Source organism: Oryctolagus cuniculus, chromosome 14, assembly GCF_964237555.1.
Source record: "Oryctolagus cuniculus chromosome 14, mOryCun1.1, whole genome shotgun sequence".
NCBI lineage: Eukaryota > Metazoa > Chordata > Mammalia > Lagomorpha > Leporidae > Oryctolagus > Oryctolagus cuniculus.
Genome location: NC_091445.1, coordinates 83,204,886 through 83,222,283, shown reverse-complemented (window position 1 = coordinate 83,222,283; position 17,398 = coordinate 83,204,886). Strand labels below are relative to the sequence as shown.

The window sequence follows — 17,398 nt, the reverse complement described above, 5'->3', positions numbered from 1 at the left end:
TCGCCCAGCACCAGTTTCAGCGCTGTGGGATTAGGGAGCGCCCTTGCTCAGAGGACTGAGCACGCAGCTGGAGCTCAGTGCAGGTTTAGAGAACGAACGATGAGGCACCACAGGAGGCGGAGCAGCCGGCAGGCCTAGTGAACCCAGACGCTGTCCCGTCTCCCCGTTCACTTTGCACGGCGCAAAATAATGGCAACGTGCGACCCCAGGGGAGCAAGCTCGGCCTCCCCAGACCTGGGCTTCCTGCCCCGCAATCTGTGCGCAAACAGCAGAGGGATACGTGAAAGATTCCTTCTTCGGGTCTTGGTGATTCCCAAACCCGGCGTGATAACAGAATCTAGCTACACTGCACCAAGAGCACACTAACGCCTTATTACAACCTCGGCTCGGAAGCGGGAGAGAAGCCACGCCCCCGACTCTAACCATCCAATCCAAGCTGCCAGACTCAGTAGCGCGGTGTCTTCTGGGACTCGTAGGCTCCTGAGCTTAGGAGCTGCCAGACTCAGTAGCGCGGTGTCTTCTGGGACTCGTAGGCGCCCGAGTTTGGGCCTTCCTCCGGATGCTGACTACAATTCCCGGAGGCCACTGGGCTCCGAGGCCAGCCCTCCTTTTGGGGGAGGAGCCCCGAGAGCCCGGGGGCGGGGCCGGCGGGCCGTGGCGCTCTGTGCTTCGCGTGGACGGTAGTGGTAGGAGAGCACCGGCTGGCGAGTCTCACGTGGTGGGGTCTCCACCCGGGTAGCCGGGTTTGGTCGTGTTTGACTTCCCGGACCCTTGGGTCCGAGTCCTGCCGAGATGCCGAAGGTTAAGTCGGGAGCCAAGCGGCGGGAAGAGCGCCGGGAGCTGAAGAGCGCCGGAGGTGCGACTGCGGGGGCAAGCAGGGTCGGTCGGCGTCTTGCGGCGCTCGCCGAGGTCCGAGCCGCGGCCGGAGGCTGCACGGGCTCCCGCAGCGTCGGCCCAGGCCTGCGCGCCGCGGCCGGGTGGACTGGGCGCCGTTCGTCAGCCCTGCCCCGGACCCGTGGGGCTGTCTTCTCCCGGACGGCCTAGCGTGTCCTCCGCGCTGGGCAGTGACGGCTGCGTTGTGTTTTCTTCCAGGACTCGTGTTCAACAAGGGGATCGGGCAGCACATTTTGAAAAATCCTCTCGTTGTTAACAGCATCATTGAGAAGGTGGGTGTAGACGAGGAACGGGGAGAGTCGTTCTGTTGGTCTCATTCGCAGGAATGTGTAAGCCCAGAGTGTGCGCCCGGCCCGAGCTAGATGCCAAGTCTTCACTGAGTGGATTCAAGGGTTGTTTAGGATTCAGACCCTGCGGAGTGTGCCGTGGGTCTGGGCTTCTCCCGACCCAGTTCTCTCGCTGAGGAGTCCCTGCTTCCTAGCTGGACGTTTGTACTTGTTCCATTCCAGACTCTTCTGTTCTGATGGCTTTTCTGGGCACCCCGTCACTGTTAGCTTTTATTTACTCCGGAGTTTAAAACAGGGTTAAACCATGCATTAGGAGGTTTGTTCCCCAGAAGAAACCACCCAGCTGGTATCATGCAAGTTATTTGGAGTCTTTTTTTCTTTCTTTCAAAGATTTACTTTATTTATTTGAAAGAGTTACAGAGAGAGGTAGAGACAGAGAGAGAGGTCTTCCATCCACTGGTTCACTCCCCAGATGACCGTAATGGCCAGAACTGAACCGATCCGAAGCCAGGAGCCAGGAGCCTCCTCCGGGTCTCCCACGTTGGTGCAGGGGCCCAAGGACTTGGGCCATCTTCTACTGCTTTCCCAGGCCATAGCAGAGAGCTGGATCAGAAGTGGAGCAGCCAGGTCTTGAACCGATGCCCATATGGGATGCCACTGCTTCAGGCCAGGGCTTTAACCAACTGTGCCACAGCACCGGCCCCTGGAGTCTTTCTTCCTCTTGGGTTACTGATATGCTCTCTCTCTCTCTTTTTTTTTTTTTTTTTAAGATTTATTTATTTATTTATTTGAAAGTCACAGAGAGAGCAGGAGAGGCAGAGAGAGAGAGAGGTCTTCTTTCTGCTGGTTCACCCCCCAGTTGGCCGCAATGGCCGGAGCTGTGCCGATCTGAAGCAAGGACCCAGCTTCTTCTGGGTCTCCCACTCAGGTACAGGGGCCCAAGGACTTGGGCCATCTTCTGCTGCTTTCCCAGGCCACAGCTGAGAGCTGGATTGGAAGTAGAGCAGCCAGGACTCGAACCGGCACCCATACAGGATGCCGGCACTGCAGACAGTGACTTTACCCACTATGCCACAGCGCCGGCCCCAGACTTAGTGTCTTTTGTGCAAAGAGGGTTGCTGTAGCTTTTTAACCTTTTTTTGTTGTTGTTGTTACTTATTTGACAGGTAGAATTAGACAGTGAGAGAGAGAGAGAAAGGTCTTCCTTCCATTGGTTCACCCCCCAAATGGCCGCTACAGCCAGTGTTGCGCCGATCTGAAGCCAGGAGCCAGGTGCTTCCTCCTGGTTGCCCACGTGGGTACAGACGCCCAATCACCTGGGCCATCTTCCACTGCCTTCCCGGGCCACAGCAGAGAGCTGGACTGGAAGAGGAGTAGCTGGGACTAGAACCCAGCGCCCATATGGGATGCCGGTGCCGCAGGCGGAGGATTAACCAAGTGAGCCATAGCGCCGGCCCCGCTTTTTATGGATTTCTTTTTCTGATGAAACCTGTGGACCTACAATATCACAGTTGTGTGCACACACATACCCAGTTTTCTGTACAATTTCTCCTACCCTTGTATCCCTGAAACTATACATGGCGTGGGAATTAAGAAATGCTGGTCCAACAGGCTGTGATTCACAGAGAAGTTCATCATATATAGTCCTCTAATTGAACTTGATATGATCCAGTTTGGTAACAAGAAGCTATTGCAATCATTCCCAAGACAGAAAACAGTGTCAGTCCCAGAAAGAACTGCTGTTGAGAAGTATCCCCCATTTTAGGAGGGCTGTTAGATTTTCATTTGTACCTCTTGTTATCAGGGTGATTTTGTTAGCCACATGAATCCTGATGAACTCTAACACAGGAACCAGGTAAGGCCTCAGATCCCAGAGCTGCAGCTGTCAGGTATGTGTGCAGACGTGCTGTGGGTGTTAAAGTGACTGTGCTTGCTCTTAGGCTGCCTTAAGACCAACAGATGTGGTGCTGGAAGTTGGACCTGGAACTGGCAACATGACTGTAAAGTTGCTAGAAAAGGCAAAAAAGGTACAAGGGATTTAGTGTTTTGGTATTACGTTAACTGAATACAGGTTGAACATCCCTGATCTGAAAATTTGGCTTTCAGGGTATTTTGGAAGTTGAGTTTTTTTTTTTTTTAAAGTTTATTATTACTTTTTGATTATTTGAAGGCAGAGTGATAGAGAGATGATCTACCTGCTGATTCATTCCCCAAGTGGTCACAACAGTCAGGGCTGAGCTAGACTGAAGCCTGGAGCCAGCAACTCTCTCCTTGTCTCCCATGTTGGTAGCAGGGACCCAAGTACTTGTAGCCAGTATCTGCTGCTTCCCTTGGTGCACGTTAGCAGGAAGCTGGATTAGAAGTGGAGGCGGGACTTGATCCCGGGCACTCCTGAACAGAGGCAGGAAGTGATTCTAGGTGCTCAGGTGTGGGATGCAGGCATCCCAAGTGGTAGCTTAACCCACTGCACCGCAGCACCTGCCTCAGCATTTTGAATTTCCGATTTTCAAATTAAGAGATGCTTAAAATCTGAAACACTTCTAGTTCCAAGCATTTTCGATAAGGTACACTCAACCTGTAGTAATTCTTGATCCCTCACTCAGTTTAATGTTAGAAAGTATGAGGTACATCACTCAGGAAAACAGACCACATCAGGTTATTTTGATGGGGAATTTATTACTTATTCATAGTCTTTACAGTTTTCCTCATTTGACAGAGAGAGAGAGAATCTTCCATTTGCTGGTTTACTCTCCAGATGCGTGAAATAGCCAGGGCTGGGCCAGGCTGCAGCCAGTTTAATCTGCTTCTGCCACAGTGACGGAGTGAGAACTTCACTCTGCTGTGAGATGCCGGCATTCCAAGCAACGTCTTTTACCCACGTGCCAAACACACACCCTCAATAGGGAATTGAATACATGGGACTCGGTTACGTGTTTCTTAGACAACTGAAAGGGGAAAATGGGAACATTAACATAACCCAAAAATAAAACCGCAAGCAGTGGCTACCGGCTCCAGGCTGGAGGGAATAAAGCAGAATGGAGTTATTGGAACCCTGAACTTTGGAGGAGGAGACATGCAGGGCTGGAGCCCAGGCCAACCTGGCCACTGCTGATGCCCTTTTTGTGTCTTGGTTGACCTGGCTTCCAATTAAATGGAGACATTGTGTCCCTGGTGGAAGCAGGCAGCTTATATAAAAGGGCTTATCTGAGAGTTTAATGATGTCTGGGAGTGGGGTTAAGGGAACCAGTATATGTCAGTGAGTCACTGGGGACCAGCCCCAGCAGGAAACAGGAGACATCCAGGCAAAGGGAGAATTCTCCAGAGCCCAGTGAGTGGGAGCCGCTGAAGAGGGGCACTCGTGGCGAATGCGGCCACTATGAAAATTGCAAGGCAAAGGCTAGCCATTGGAAAGTAAACGCCCAGCCTAGCACTCCGCGCCCTGCAGCGCCGGTGCCTTTCACTGGCTGATCCCAGCCAGAAGTAATGGGGCTGCCTGCATTTTCTGTGGGGCACAGAGAAAGTAGAGCATGGATAGGGAAGCCACACAAAATAAGCAGTACATTTTCTACCCTGTGTCAATGAAGCCTCAGCTAATATTGCAGTAAAATCATATTCTTTTTTTAAACAAAATGGCTGCAACAGCCAGAGCTACACTGATCAGGAGCCAGGAGCTTCCTCTGGGTCTCCCACGCAGGTGCAGGGGCCTAAGGACTTAGGCCATTTTCTGCTGCTTTCTCAGGCCATAGCAGAGAGCTGGATTGGAAGTGGAGCAGCCGGGACTCGAACCAGTGCCCATATGGGATGCCGGCACTGCAGGCGGAGGCTTTACCTGCTATGCCACAATGCTGGCCCCATCATTTTCTCTTATTTAAGAAGTTATCCATACTGTGTGTTCCGGATCTCAGTTGATGAGAAGAGCAGTGTACCCTCCTAAGAACTGACAACACAGACACATTGTGTGTTATTTTCATCATCTGTTCAGTTACAAAACATGGAGACAGATGAAGCATGGTAACTCTTGGTTATTTTGGGGGGGACTCTCACATAATCCCTTTTTCTGAGTGGTGGTTTTCGTTGTTTGAAATGGTAGAGTACAGTGGAAAAAGAAGTTTAAATCATTTAAGAATTTCTATTGGGATAAGAATAAATCTGCACTCTGTAATTAACCTAAAGAATTTTTTTTTTTTTTTTAATTCAGGTCATCGCCTGTGAACTTGACCCAAGGCTAGTAGCTGAACTTCATAAAAGAGTTCAGGGCACGTGAGTAAACATAATAAAATTAAAGTGTATTTCAGTCTCATGACAGAAACATTCTTAAATTTCATCCTTTTTACTTTCTTATTATCAGGCCCTTGGCGAGCAAACTCCAGGTAATGGTGGGCGATGTGCTGAAAACAGAACTACCATTCTTCGATACGTGCGTGGCCAATCTGCCTTATCAGGTACGTCTGCAGACTGTCAGGAAGTCAGACTGTTTCTGGTGTGTCTTTCTCGGTAGTAACTAGTTAATTCTCTTCCAGATCTCGTCTCCCTTTGTCTTCAAGCTGTTGTTGCACCGACCTTTTTTCAGGTGTGTGACAAGAGACCAGAGTTACTGCCAAATTTGTGAAAGACTGACAACTTGGGGTGTGAATACAGTTGAAAATGAAAGTCAATTGGAAAAGTACTGGAAGAATTTTTGTAGAAAATATTGACTTGTTTGGGCTGATGTCTCTCCCTCTCTATCCTCCCCACTCCCTGCCCCCTTCCCCCTATTCCCTGCCTTCTCCCCAGAAGTTACTTGGGGACGGTATGGTCTACGTTCTGTTTCAGAGACTAGACAGTGTTTCCCTGCTTTCCAACCCTCTTGCCATTGCCTAGGTCTGGTTTTTATGACCGTATGGACAATTGCAGTGGCTTGCTGACTGGTCTCTAGTCATGCCAGTGGCTTTCTAAATGCAAGTCAAAAACACCTCAGTGGTTATAAAATATACTTAGTAAGTCATGACCATCCTGTTTTTTCAAATGTTTATTTATTCGAAAGGTAGAGCAACAGAGACAGAGAGAAAAGAGTGATCTTCCTTCTGGTCCACTCTCCAGCTGCCTGCAACAACCAAGGTTGGGCCAGGCTGAAGCCAGGAGCCCAGAGCTCCGTCTGGGTTGCCCACATGGGTGGCAGGGACATGGGAGGGACTCAGTTATTTGAGTTATTATCTACCGCCTCCCAGGATCAGAGCAGAGAAGGTGGGCTGGAGGAAGAGTGGGTGGGACTCTAACCAGGCACTCCCATTGCTATTCTGATGTCCCAAGCAATGACAATTCCTGCCCCTCCACTCCCCCTAATGACACGGAATGGAACTTACCAGAGGGCACTGCATGCGGTCCAGGTGGCGTTTGTTTGAGGTATACGAACACGGATACATACAGGTATTTGTCAAATCTCTTTTTTGCTGTGATTCATCATCAACGTCCTTTGAAAGTGGAAGGCCTCTTTGCAGACGCTTTGCCACTTGGCAGCCTCCGCAAGGCCTAGCGGCTCACGGAGGAAGCAGCCCGTGTCCCTCACCCGTGGACACCAAGCGTCACCTCCTCCTTGAGGCGTCTGCTGCTTCGTGAGTGGATTCTGCTCTTGCAGGAAGGGAGATGGACTGACAGGAGCTGATGAGAAAAACTGTCTCATCCGATCTCTGAGGGCTTGTGTTTGCAAGGCATCTTTCTCATGGTTATGAAACAAAACCAGCTGTCTCATCTTGTGGTAATAAAGACTGAAAGTTTCCTGCCTTCTAACCAGCTGAGTTATCATTAGTAACATGTTGAAAATTCAGTACAGATAAAATATACTTACAGTTGAAAGTGACCATTTCCCTTGCATGAAAAAAATTAGATCTTTCATACTTGAAAGAGGTACAGAGAGCAAGTGAGCATTTTTCACTGACCGACTTACCAAATGCCGACAACAGCCCGAGGTGGAACTCCGTTCAAGTCTCCCACGGGGGTGTCAGGGGCCCTAGCACCTGAGCTGTCATGTGCTGCCTCCCAGGGTGAATTAGCAGGAAGCTGGACCAGAAGCAGAGTGGCCAGGACTTGACCTAGGCACTCTTGACATGGGATGCAGGCATCCTATGTAGCAGCTTAATCTGCGGTACTGCAACACTCACCTTTCCCTAGTGTATTTGTATGTATTCTTTTGAAAGACAGAGCCTTCCATCCACTGGTTAACTCCCCAATTGTCTGCAACAGCTGGGATTAGGTACTCAGTCTCCCACGTGGGTGGCAGGGATCCAGGTATGTGAGCCGTCACCTGCGGCCTCCCGGGGTACAGAGCAGCAGGAAACGGAATCGGAAGAGGAATCGGGTCTCAAACCCAGGCACTGTGATGTGGGACGCAGGCATACAAGTCGTGGTTTAACTGCTGCACCAAATGTCTTCTGCTTTCCTTTCAGATGTGCTGTACTTATGTTTCAACGAGAATTTGCTCTCCGACTGGTTGCAAAACCTGGAGATAAGTTGTACTGCAGACTTTCAATTAATACACAGCTGTTAGCACGTGTGGATCACCTAATGAAAGTGAGTGGTTTTTACTGAAACCACCTTTTATTGAAACTTTCAACATCTGGCTGTCCCTTCTGTGAAAAGAGCACCTTTGATTCCTAATGAAAAGCTGCCTTTGAGAGGAATACTTAAACATTTTCTGATCCACAGGTGGGAAAGAATAACTTCAGACCACCACCAAAGGTGGAATCCAGCGTTGTAAGGATAGAACCCAAGAATCCACCACCACCTATCAATTTTCAGGTGAGGCTAAAGTACTGGACATTTTGTAAAGGAAAAAAGCAGTCCAGACTGGAAGACACTGTGTCCACAGAAGCAGAAAAATACTGGGCCAACCTCAACGTCCAAATGTAGGAAAATGTTCATTGTAGTAAGTGTGACAAGTGATGGGGCAGAAGGAATAATCTGACAAACAGTTATAAAGACCACAAAAAAGCATGGGAAATATTTGTAAAAAGTAGGTTAAAATGCAGTTTATTTCCTTCAAACTTACAGTCATAGAAAACAAAAGAAAATTTGGAAAGCAAGGTAACATGAAAATTGTTCAGAGTAATATTGTGGGTGACACTTTTCGATCAGACTTCATTTTGCAGTTCCCACAGAAGCCAGCCACAGAGCACCTGGTTTAAACCTGCTGCAGTCACCTTTGAAACACCGTGACTGCGTGCCAAAGTGCTGCTGAACAGCCTGTCAGCAACTCCATGGAGGAGGTGTAGGTGTGTTAAATGGGCTACATCCTACACCATGTCTGTTTTGTTTTTTTTTAATAGAGAGGTAGAGACAGACAGACAGGTCTTCCATCTGCTGGTTCACTCCCCAAATGGCTGCAACAGCCAGAGCTGCGCCTCTCTGGAGCCAGGAGCCTCTTCTGGGTCTCCCACATGGGTGTAGGGGCCCAAGGGTTTAGGCCATCCTCTGCTGCTTTTCCAGGCACATCAGCAGGGAGCAGGATTGGAAGTGGAGCAGCTAGGACTCAACTGGCGCCCATATGGGATGCCAGCATTGCAGGCTGGGGCTTTAACCCGCTGTGCCACAGCGCTGGCCCCATGTCAGTTCTGAATCTTATTTTTGAAAAACAACTTAAGATTTAAATAAGTACTGTATTCTTTGGTCAGATGTAGAAAATTTTTATAATTTTTCCAATTTTTAAGAAATTAAGGATGAAATACACCAATGAGGTGCCTAAAAGTACAGAAGTCAAATATGTGTACCTCTTAAGTCATGCATGTATGCCAACCAACTCAAGACAGAATATTTCATCATTCTAGAAGGTTCTCTCTAAGGTTTTAAAAAACAACACCTAACAGGCATGGACAAGTTTGAGATGCTCAGGAAAATACCTGTCTTCTGTTCCAGGAATGGGACGGTCTAGTAAGGATCACCTTTGTTAGGAAAAACAAGACACTGTCTGCTGCATTTAAGTAAGTGTTTGACGCATTCCTTGTGCATTGAAGTCCAGTGACCCAGATACTGTGCTAGACTCTGTTCTCTTCCTGAACAGCTACCCCAAAGCATAAAGATTATCCACGTGCCAATACACTTCACCTTTCTGACTCATACTTTGGAAGGTGAGAGAATTTAGAGAAGAGTTCCTGTATTTCAGAGTCAGATGGTTTTTAGGTAAAAGGAAAACTCCAAAACTCTTTTTTCTGTATTAAAACATTTATTAATTTTGAGAGGCAGAGAAAGGGAGAAAGAAATCTTCCATGTGCCAGTTCTAAATGCCCACAACAGCCCAGGCTGGGCCAGACCAAAGCTAGAAGCTGGGAACTCAATTTAGATCTCTTACATGGCTGGCAGAAGCCTGACTTCTGAGGCTGTCACCTGCTGCCTTCTTAGGATCTGCATTAGCTGGCAGGTGCAGCTGGGACTGGAACTGAAGCACTGGATGCTATTGTCCTGTGGCTTAACGACCTCCGCACTCTAAGCTCTTGCCTACACATCTGTTTTGGGGTTTGTTGAAAACTGGGGTGATAAGGGACCTCTTCCATACTTGTGAACAATTTGTGCCATCTTATTAACTTGGGAGAATGTAACACAGCGGGGGTAGAAGTGTGATGGCCCGTTTAAATGAGGACTCCGTGATTTCTAATATTTGGGGGAGGGTCTAGGAGAATAAGAACTAAGATGCTTATTAGGACTTTACTTTTAACTATGAATGTTTGTAAGTTTAAATGTTCAGCACTTTTTAATTCCTTAATTTTACCTCAAGTATTATGGACTTAATCCTGTACAAACTCAAAGGAAATTATGTATGATCAGTGATTTTGGAATAATGTCACTTCTTTGTGCTATAGATCAAGTGCAGTGCAACAGCTATTGGAAAAAAACTACAGAATTCACTGTTCGGTCCATAACATTGTAAGTAGGAAATGTTTCTGTAGTTCCGTGTTTTCTTTTAATGTCCTATTTTTTTATTTTTCATCTGTCATTGAGATGTCTTGTTTTGTACATCCTACAGGATACTTAAGATAGTGTATACTGCACAATTAGGTAATTCTGACAGGTCAGTGTTGTGTATTCTGTGAAAGAGCTAAGAGTAATCTTTATTCCTATACTCTCCTCTTTGAGTCCTAACGAGCAGATTCAAGGGTGGGTGTATGGCCTAACAGTAAGACACTGGTAAAATGCCCATGTGTCCTAATGGACTATCTGGGTTCAATGCCCATGTCCAGCTCCTGACTCCAGCTTCCTGCTAATGCAGACCCTGGGAGGTAGTGGTGATGGCTCAAGGAATTCCTGCCACTCACAAAGGAGACCTGGACTGGGTTTCAAGCTTTGGCACAGTCCTGGTTGTTGCAAGCATTTCAGTGCATAGGAGCTCTGTGTCTCAAACAAATAAAAAACAATTTAAAAGCATTCAGCTGAGTTGTAACTTCCTCAAAGCGGTAGACATGTGGTTTGTTCAACTTAAAATAACTGCACAATTTGGCTGTTTCCTGAATTTTCTTCATCCCTTGTTTGCAACAATTACTAGTTAACTGTTTTCTGATGCCCAGGAATTGGAATAATTAAAAGTGTAGGCAGAATGGCGGATTTCAGGTTTTGAGTCTCCTGCCTCTTATCTGTGCAGTGCTCACAGCTGTGGGTGCATCATGCACAGGCACTTACCTGTGTCATGAACACCTGATGTCTGCTAACTTTTTGGCTCTTTCAGTTTAATTAAAGCTGACACAGGCAAATTGCTTTTCTATTTTTTGGGGTGACTTTGATCTCATTATGGTTTGATGCTCCAAAACAGAATCTCCACTATTATCTTCTCTGGACAAGGAGTCATTAAATAGCTGCCTAAATAAAAAAAAATATTTAGCTGGATTAAGAAAAACCTTTACATAGATGATGTGAGTTAAATATGAAACAGTATTTTTGAGGATTAAGAAGTTAACACTGAGAAAAATTAGCTGGTTAGGTATAATGTATAATTTTGAAAGGAGTAACAGTTGCTTTAAGAGTTTATAATTTTATGAGGTCAGAAACTAAACTATTTGAGAATTTTAAAGAAAAAGCATAATGTACATGATTACTCACTCAAGGTATTCTAAGTATTTGTTACACAATAAAGATTAGCCACCTACCTAGATATGTCATATCAGAATCATCAGGCTTTTCAAACTCATTAACACATACGCTAAGATGACTATTTTATGACTTACTGAACTTAAAAAAAGAGTCAAAGTGACTTCATTAAAGATATGTTGTTCATTTATTCTGAATCTTATATTGATAGATAATACCAGAAGATTTCAGCATAGCAGATAAAATACAGCAAATCCTAACCAGCACAGGTTTTAGTGACAAAAGGGCCCGTACCATGGACATAGATGACTTTATCAGGTAATGACATTTTTCTGTTTTCCTGTTTACATTTCTTTACTGTGACACCTTCTGATTAGAGTTAAAGGCTTTAAAGCGGTATAAGGTGCTACTTGGGAGAGTTATTGCATAGCACTTCCATGGCATGGAATAGTATTTGGTGTAGAAGATGGAGGCTAGTCAGCTGCAGCAAAATGAGCATTTTTTTAAGAACAGTAATAAAGAACAGTCCGAGCCAGAAGTTTGCCTCTGTGTTGATGTGTACAGTGATGCACGTGTCCCTCCCCTCTGCTCCCCTACGACTCCTACTCATTAAGTCTTAATAGCTTATGCCTCCAGAGTGGACAACACACTACAGAGTAGAAAAATTTGTCATACGTATTATTCATTTAATAGGATTAGGTTCTGTAGCCTGAGGCAGGTTCTACACATATCTAGCACATGGGTATCATGATTATCTGGGCAGGTTATGCCAAAATATATCTTCTCTGAACTAAGCAAGTGAGGCTTCAATTCACTGCCCACTTTAACTTTCAGAAGCTCCTGACTATTTAGCCAATTCATATTTAGAATTTCCATGTTCTACAGGCTACGAGTAAACTAGAGGGCAGATTGTATGTCATTTGCTTTGATAAGGTAGAAACACAATATACTATGTAACTAAGATAGATGGAGTTAACGTTTTCTTGGCTGGCTGGCAGTACCACTGAGTCTGTTAGAGAATCCTAGGAGTAGAACACTATTCCTAAGTACCTGCTTTGCTTTTTCGACACTAATCCATCTGGACTTATTTGTATGGGCCAGCCTGAAAATAAACTCAGGCCTAAATAGGAATATTTTCTTATTGTCCTTCATTCTCAATATATATATTTATCAAGGTCATATATCATATGCAGTTGGCTACCCAGAGTTGGATAAGTACTTAGGTATGCAGAGAAACCATGTGTATTCAACCTCAATAAAAGGTAGGGGAAGAATGGGCACGTAAGCTTGGGCATTCATCTGATTTCTGCCTTAATTTCTAAGAGTTTCTTGTAGAGTTACCATGTTGAAATGGAACAAGTGTCAGTGAGCTCACAGGCCTAAGATAGGGGAAGTCTAAGATAATCAGTGTCACATTCATTATTGTAACTTATGATATACAGGCTGTAACCAAAGAGGTATTAGTAGAACCTGGTTTTAACCAATATAAACCTTATAAATTTAGTTAGGGATGAGGTTTCTTTAATGAGTAGTGTTAGAAGTGGTTGGGCTGCATTTTAATATATTGATAGCTTCCTGTTTTAGAATTCATGATACAAAATATACATAACTATTTGCTACAATATTAGCTTTTCAATACCTTCCCTTTTTGGTTTCTTTTTTCAGACTTCTACATGGATTCAATGCAGAAGGTATCCACTTTTCCTAGCTATTTGGAAAACAGAATAATTCAAGGTCAAGAAAAGAAGCAAATTATATATTTTTAATATTTGAGAAGATGAACTATGCTATTGTTCCTCTGGGACATTATCTGCATGATAATTTTTAATACTACTGTTGTCATCTTTTACTATTCTGAATCTTTAAGGTGGTCAGTTCTAAGTTCCCAAGTGTTTTGTTGTTCTTGGTTTGCTTTTAATATACATCATGATATACAACATAATCTTCAAGTTTAAGAGCCGCAGATGCGCACAACTTTACACTAAAAGTTATTATTTCTAACAGTTTATTGTATGAAGATGTTAGTTAATAACCTTTTTTACTGTGTTATACGATGAGGCCATCTTTAGGCATTAGCTGTCCCTTAAGTAGTAAAAAAATTAAAATATGCTTAACTAAACCGCATAGTCCCTAAATCATTTCTTCTTGTCATTCATATGTACAGTAAAACAATTAGTTTTTTGTTTGTTTGTTTCTCTCAACTGTTTCTCTGTTTATCCTATACAATTTCTTTTCTTGTTGCTTGCCTCTTTAACCATCCCATAGCACATAGTCTACATGAAGGTTTGGGTAAGCCTGAGTTTGCTGCTGCCATGATGCAGTGCCAGACATATTCTGGGGCAGGGCTCAGCCCATGAAACAACGAAGGTTAAGTAGAATTAAATTAATTAAATAAAGTATAGAATTACATGCTTTCTTGGGGAAATAATCATAGACATAGCAAAATTATATATCAAAGTAGGTTTTAAAGTTAAAATCTCTACCTTCAATCTCATTAAAACAAAACACCCATTTTTCCAGTGTTATTGGTTCCCATTCCCAGTATTCATATGACATCGGAATAATTAAAATTTCCAGTACTTTTTCATATACCTGATGCTTACTTTAAGCTATTTTTAAATTGTCAGAGTGAGAATGTATAAACAAGGTTAATTAGCTACTATGTTTAAATCTGTGCAGTACCAAGTGTTGTTAACATATTTTAATAAAATTATAGTAGCTATTTTGTTTATATAAGAAAATTAATAAAAATATCTTAATTGACATTTGGCTTTCTGTATACATGCCAATAGGAGAGTTTACACTTAATTTCGCAAAGGTACATTGAGTAAATCTAAAAGAGAAGAAAAGCTGTTTTTGTCCGACAGATTTTTCTGAGTTCTAGCTTCAAAGTCATTCTCATATAGTAACAGGGACATATGCTTTCAGGTGTGAGAAAGTACTGTTTAATTCAGAACAAAAAGTTTGGCTGCATTAAGCCATTTTTGTCACATGAACATTAAATATACTCAAGGGTAAATTTTTTTTTCTCTCATAAAAACACTTCTCCAACATTCATTTGTACCATCTCTATACTTACATAAAAATGTTAAAATTTAATTCTACTTTCTGAGGTTATTTTTCTTTCCCCTATGAAATGCTGAATTTACTCCCTTTTCTGGCCTTTACTCTCCCGTCTGTAAAGCTGAGGGAGTGGACTGCAGTACCGCCAATCTTTGCAGGTACTGGGTTTTTAAATACCTTGACTGCTGATGAGAAGGAAGTTGTGACAGTATAAGGCAGCACGTTTGACTGGAAGGAGACTTCCCAGAGACAGCAGCCATCAGCGCAAACACTAACGCGTTATCTGCTATGCTTTACAGCGAGCAAGTTCTCATGCCTGTGTTGCTCTCGGAAGACTGGTCATTCTCAAAACCCATCCTTTTAAACAGCCTCTCTACAAAATCAATAGTAACAGCTCTCCATTCCTCCTCTTCTCAGAGACAGAATGTACCTTAAAACTGAAAGAAAACCTGAGTCCCTTCCAAAACAATGATGACTGTAGTGAAGTAAACTCTCAAACTCATTCCCTCATTTTATTAATAAGTATATTGTGAAAAATGTTTACAGAGATTTGCAACTTGGTATCAGGATTTCTCACAAGTGCTCTGGGTTTTATGAACAGTAGCATGGAGACTCTGGCTCAGGTGACTGTCATAGCTCCCCTTTGGCCCATATGGATGACTTGTAGTTCCCTAAGGGAAACCAAATGAGACACCTCTGGGAGGTTTTTCATGGTCAATCTACTCCTGGACTCTATCCTGGAAACCAAGGGAAAACTAGAGAGATAGAAATCTTTTAACAAAATATTTACAGGAAAAGTGGCCAGTTTCCTTGTTTGGAGTAGCAATCTGTAAAAATAAATGCTGCCATTTAAAAAGTAGCATACCCTACACCAATCTATTGGTGAGAATTTGGTAATTCTCACCAAATAGTTGTAAAACATCACATATCAGGTACAAGGTGGAGCTTGGAGTAAATCTGCCTTTTAAGGCAAAGTCAATTGTTTTTTTCAGCTTAATTCTTTCTCAAAGGAGTTTAGTACTGTCTACACTTGGCTTAAGCTAACTTCTATTATGGGCTACTTTCAATGTACATGTAAATGTTCATGCATCAGAAGCCAATTTCTTTTAACAGTACATTAAAAAGGTATGTTCTGGGGAGCTAATGGACATTTCAACTTAAGTAATGGTATTGGTAAGGATCAAATTGCACTATTAGTCTTGTTAATACCACACTGGCACACACACTGCATATATATGTATTCTCCTAAGATAAAACTCTTCTCAGAATTTTATTACTTTTTATTATACACCAACTAGTTTATATTTTAGTTCTTTACAAAGAAAAATGCTAAGAAAATTAAAATCACATGTTATATGGTTTTAAATCATAATTCCAGATTTCTTTACATATAAGATGGAATGGTCCAGCAGCTATGTCCACTGTCACAGACTTTAGTTCCGTTCAATGATATGGCACATCCTGCAAAATTAACTAGTCACACACAAAAATGTCTCAAATACAGTAAAAATGTACACACAATAAAGGTAATTTACAATGACGAATAAGGAATGTAATTTATCTTGGCTGTGCTTCAGAAATTCAGGGTCAATAGCCTTAGTCAAGGCACAAAAGCAGGAAGAGGTGAGCACAGCTGTCTCTAGAAGTGGGCCAAGTATGTACAATCACTGATGAGGTATGCATGCACGCAAAGGATTGAAAACTGCTCAGTCTTGCAACGAAAACTGAACTGAGTTGAAAGGAAATGCTGTGGCTTCCCCCTACTATCCACCTCTGGATCAAGTCCACAATTTACTTCATCATATAGAAAATAAAATTGGCAAGGATCTCCAAAAGTAAATCACTATTTGGGTAAATGAAACATAATGCTTCACTAATCCCAATTCTTGGTTGTGCCTCCTGGACTAGAAGCATTTTGGAGACAGAGGTGTTTCACAAAATTGAAATGTCATTCAGGTGAAGGACAAGACATTTTCCACAGACACTTAAACTCTTAAACTTTCAAACGGCCCTTACAGCTAAACCATTGTACGTTACAGTAGTAAGGGTGCTGGGGGTCCTTTAGCAGCAAATGCCAATTTAAAGGGCACGGGGTCTCTTCGGGTTGATTTGCTTGCTGGCTTGTTCTTCTTCTTGTAGGGCAGCACGAAAAGATTTCACTTTATCTTGGAAAAAGAAAAGAAGAGAATAAGTATTGCATTTATATGGAATACAGTGTGCAGCTAGCTTTGAGTGCTATCAAGTCAGCTTTCTTATTTCAGGAATGGTCACTCAGAAGTTTCCCTTTTGTTCTTTGTGGTCTAGAAATTCAGGAGTAAAGCCAGTGCTCAATTACAGCAACAGTTTCATTACAAATTCCTGGAAAACACATGTTACAGTGTGTTTTCATGTATTTGACTTCCTTTTGGAGTACACACAGGCTTTAGACATATAAAAATACACAATCATGTCCAAAGGGGAAAGCACTGCGTTTCAGTGATTTTTGCCTCACAGGGGAGATGCAGGAGTGTCTAAAGACATTTTTGGTGATCACAATTGATGTGGTGCCACTGTCACCTAGTGGACAGAGCCCAAGGATACTGGAAAACACTGTCGTACACAGGACTGCACTGGCTCAGAACGTTCAGTGCCAAAGCTACAAAACCCTACTCCATAATCGTCAGAGGAAAGGGAAACAGAGCAAGAATCTCCATTCCCTTCACCTTTTCAGAAGTGCACTGATCTTAAAAATGTAGGTGTTTAGGGACTTCTGAATTTGCCGCCTCCTAATGACAGCTCTAAAACATCTATTAATCCAAAATTATCTCTGTATGGTAAAAGATAGGTAAGGGCTGAATAATGCAGTATCTAGATGGCAAACTTCTTCAACGTGATGGAAGTGCTTGATAAGTCTGAACTTTGAAAAAAATGGAAAAGAAATCAAGTCGAATACTATGTATTACAAAAAAACAAAACAAGTGCATTGCGGTCTCTTCTGAATACAATGCACATACAAAAGCTATTTGTCGATTCTTAGATTAGAAAACTGATCACTTTAAATCAAGGCTCACATATGAATATAAAAGACATATACTGCTGACTATAGGATGATTTTGTGCCCGGCGCCG

General features: G+C 43.3%; 2 protein-coding genes across 20 annotated transcripts in view; one reads left to right on the top strand and one right to left on the bottom strand.

Moving 5' to 3' along the window:
- The first annotated feature begins 594 nt into the window (after positions 1-594).
- On the top strand, positions 595-13,347 carry DIMT1 (DIM1 rRNA methyltransferase and ribosome maturation factor). 8 transcript variants are annotated; one of them, XM_070056748.1, is made up of 14 exons: positions 635-856; positions 1,093-1,166; positions 2,986-3,036; positions 3,122-3,208; positions 5,380-5,441; positions 5,530-5,623; positions 5,702-5,751; positions 6,471-6,587; positions 7,604-7,727; positions 7,863-7,955; positions 9,069-9,133; positions 10,010-10,073; positions 11,440-11,546; positions 12,894-13,347. In XM_070056748.1, exons 4-14 carry the CDS (start codon positions 3,176-3,178, stop codon positions 12,934-12,936), a joined length of 852 nt encoding a protein of 283 aa, XP_069912849.1. In that variant the 5' UTR covers positions 635-856; positions 1,093-1,166; positions 2,986-3,036; positions 3,122-3,175; the 3' UTR covers positions 12,937-13,347. The 8 variants fall into 8 exon arrangements, with proteins under 8 accessions (XP_069912853.1, XP_069912850.1, XP_002714103.1 ...); XM_017344739.3 differs by lacking the exon at positions 2,986-3,036 and having other exon boundaries at positions 612-856; XM_070056750.1 differs by lacking the exon at positions 6,471-6,587 and having other exon boundaries at positions 613-856.
- KIF2A (kinesin family member 2A) overlaps positions 11,397-17,398 on the bottom strand; it is an 83,929-nt gene continuing 77,927 nt past the window's right edge. For all 12 annotated transcript variants that reach the window (XM_051853726.2, XM_051853729.2, XM_051853732.2 and 9 more), the window contains one exon: positions 11,397-16,456. In XM_051853726.2, the coding sequence (XP_051709686.1) occupies positions 16,371-16,456 (86 nt within the window). In that variant the 3' untranslated portion in view covers positions 11,397-16,370. The remainder of the gene's footprint in view (positions 16,457-17,398) is intronic.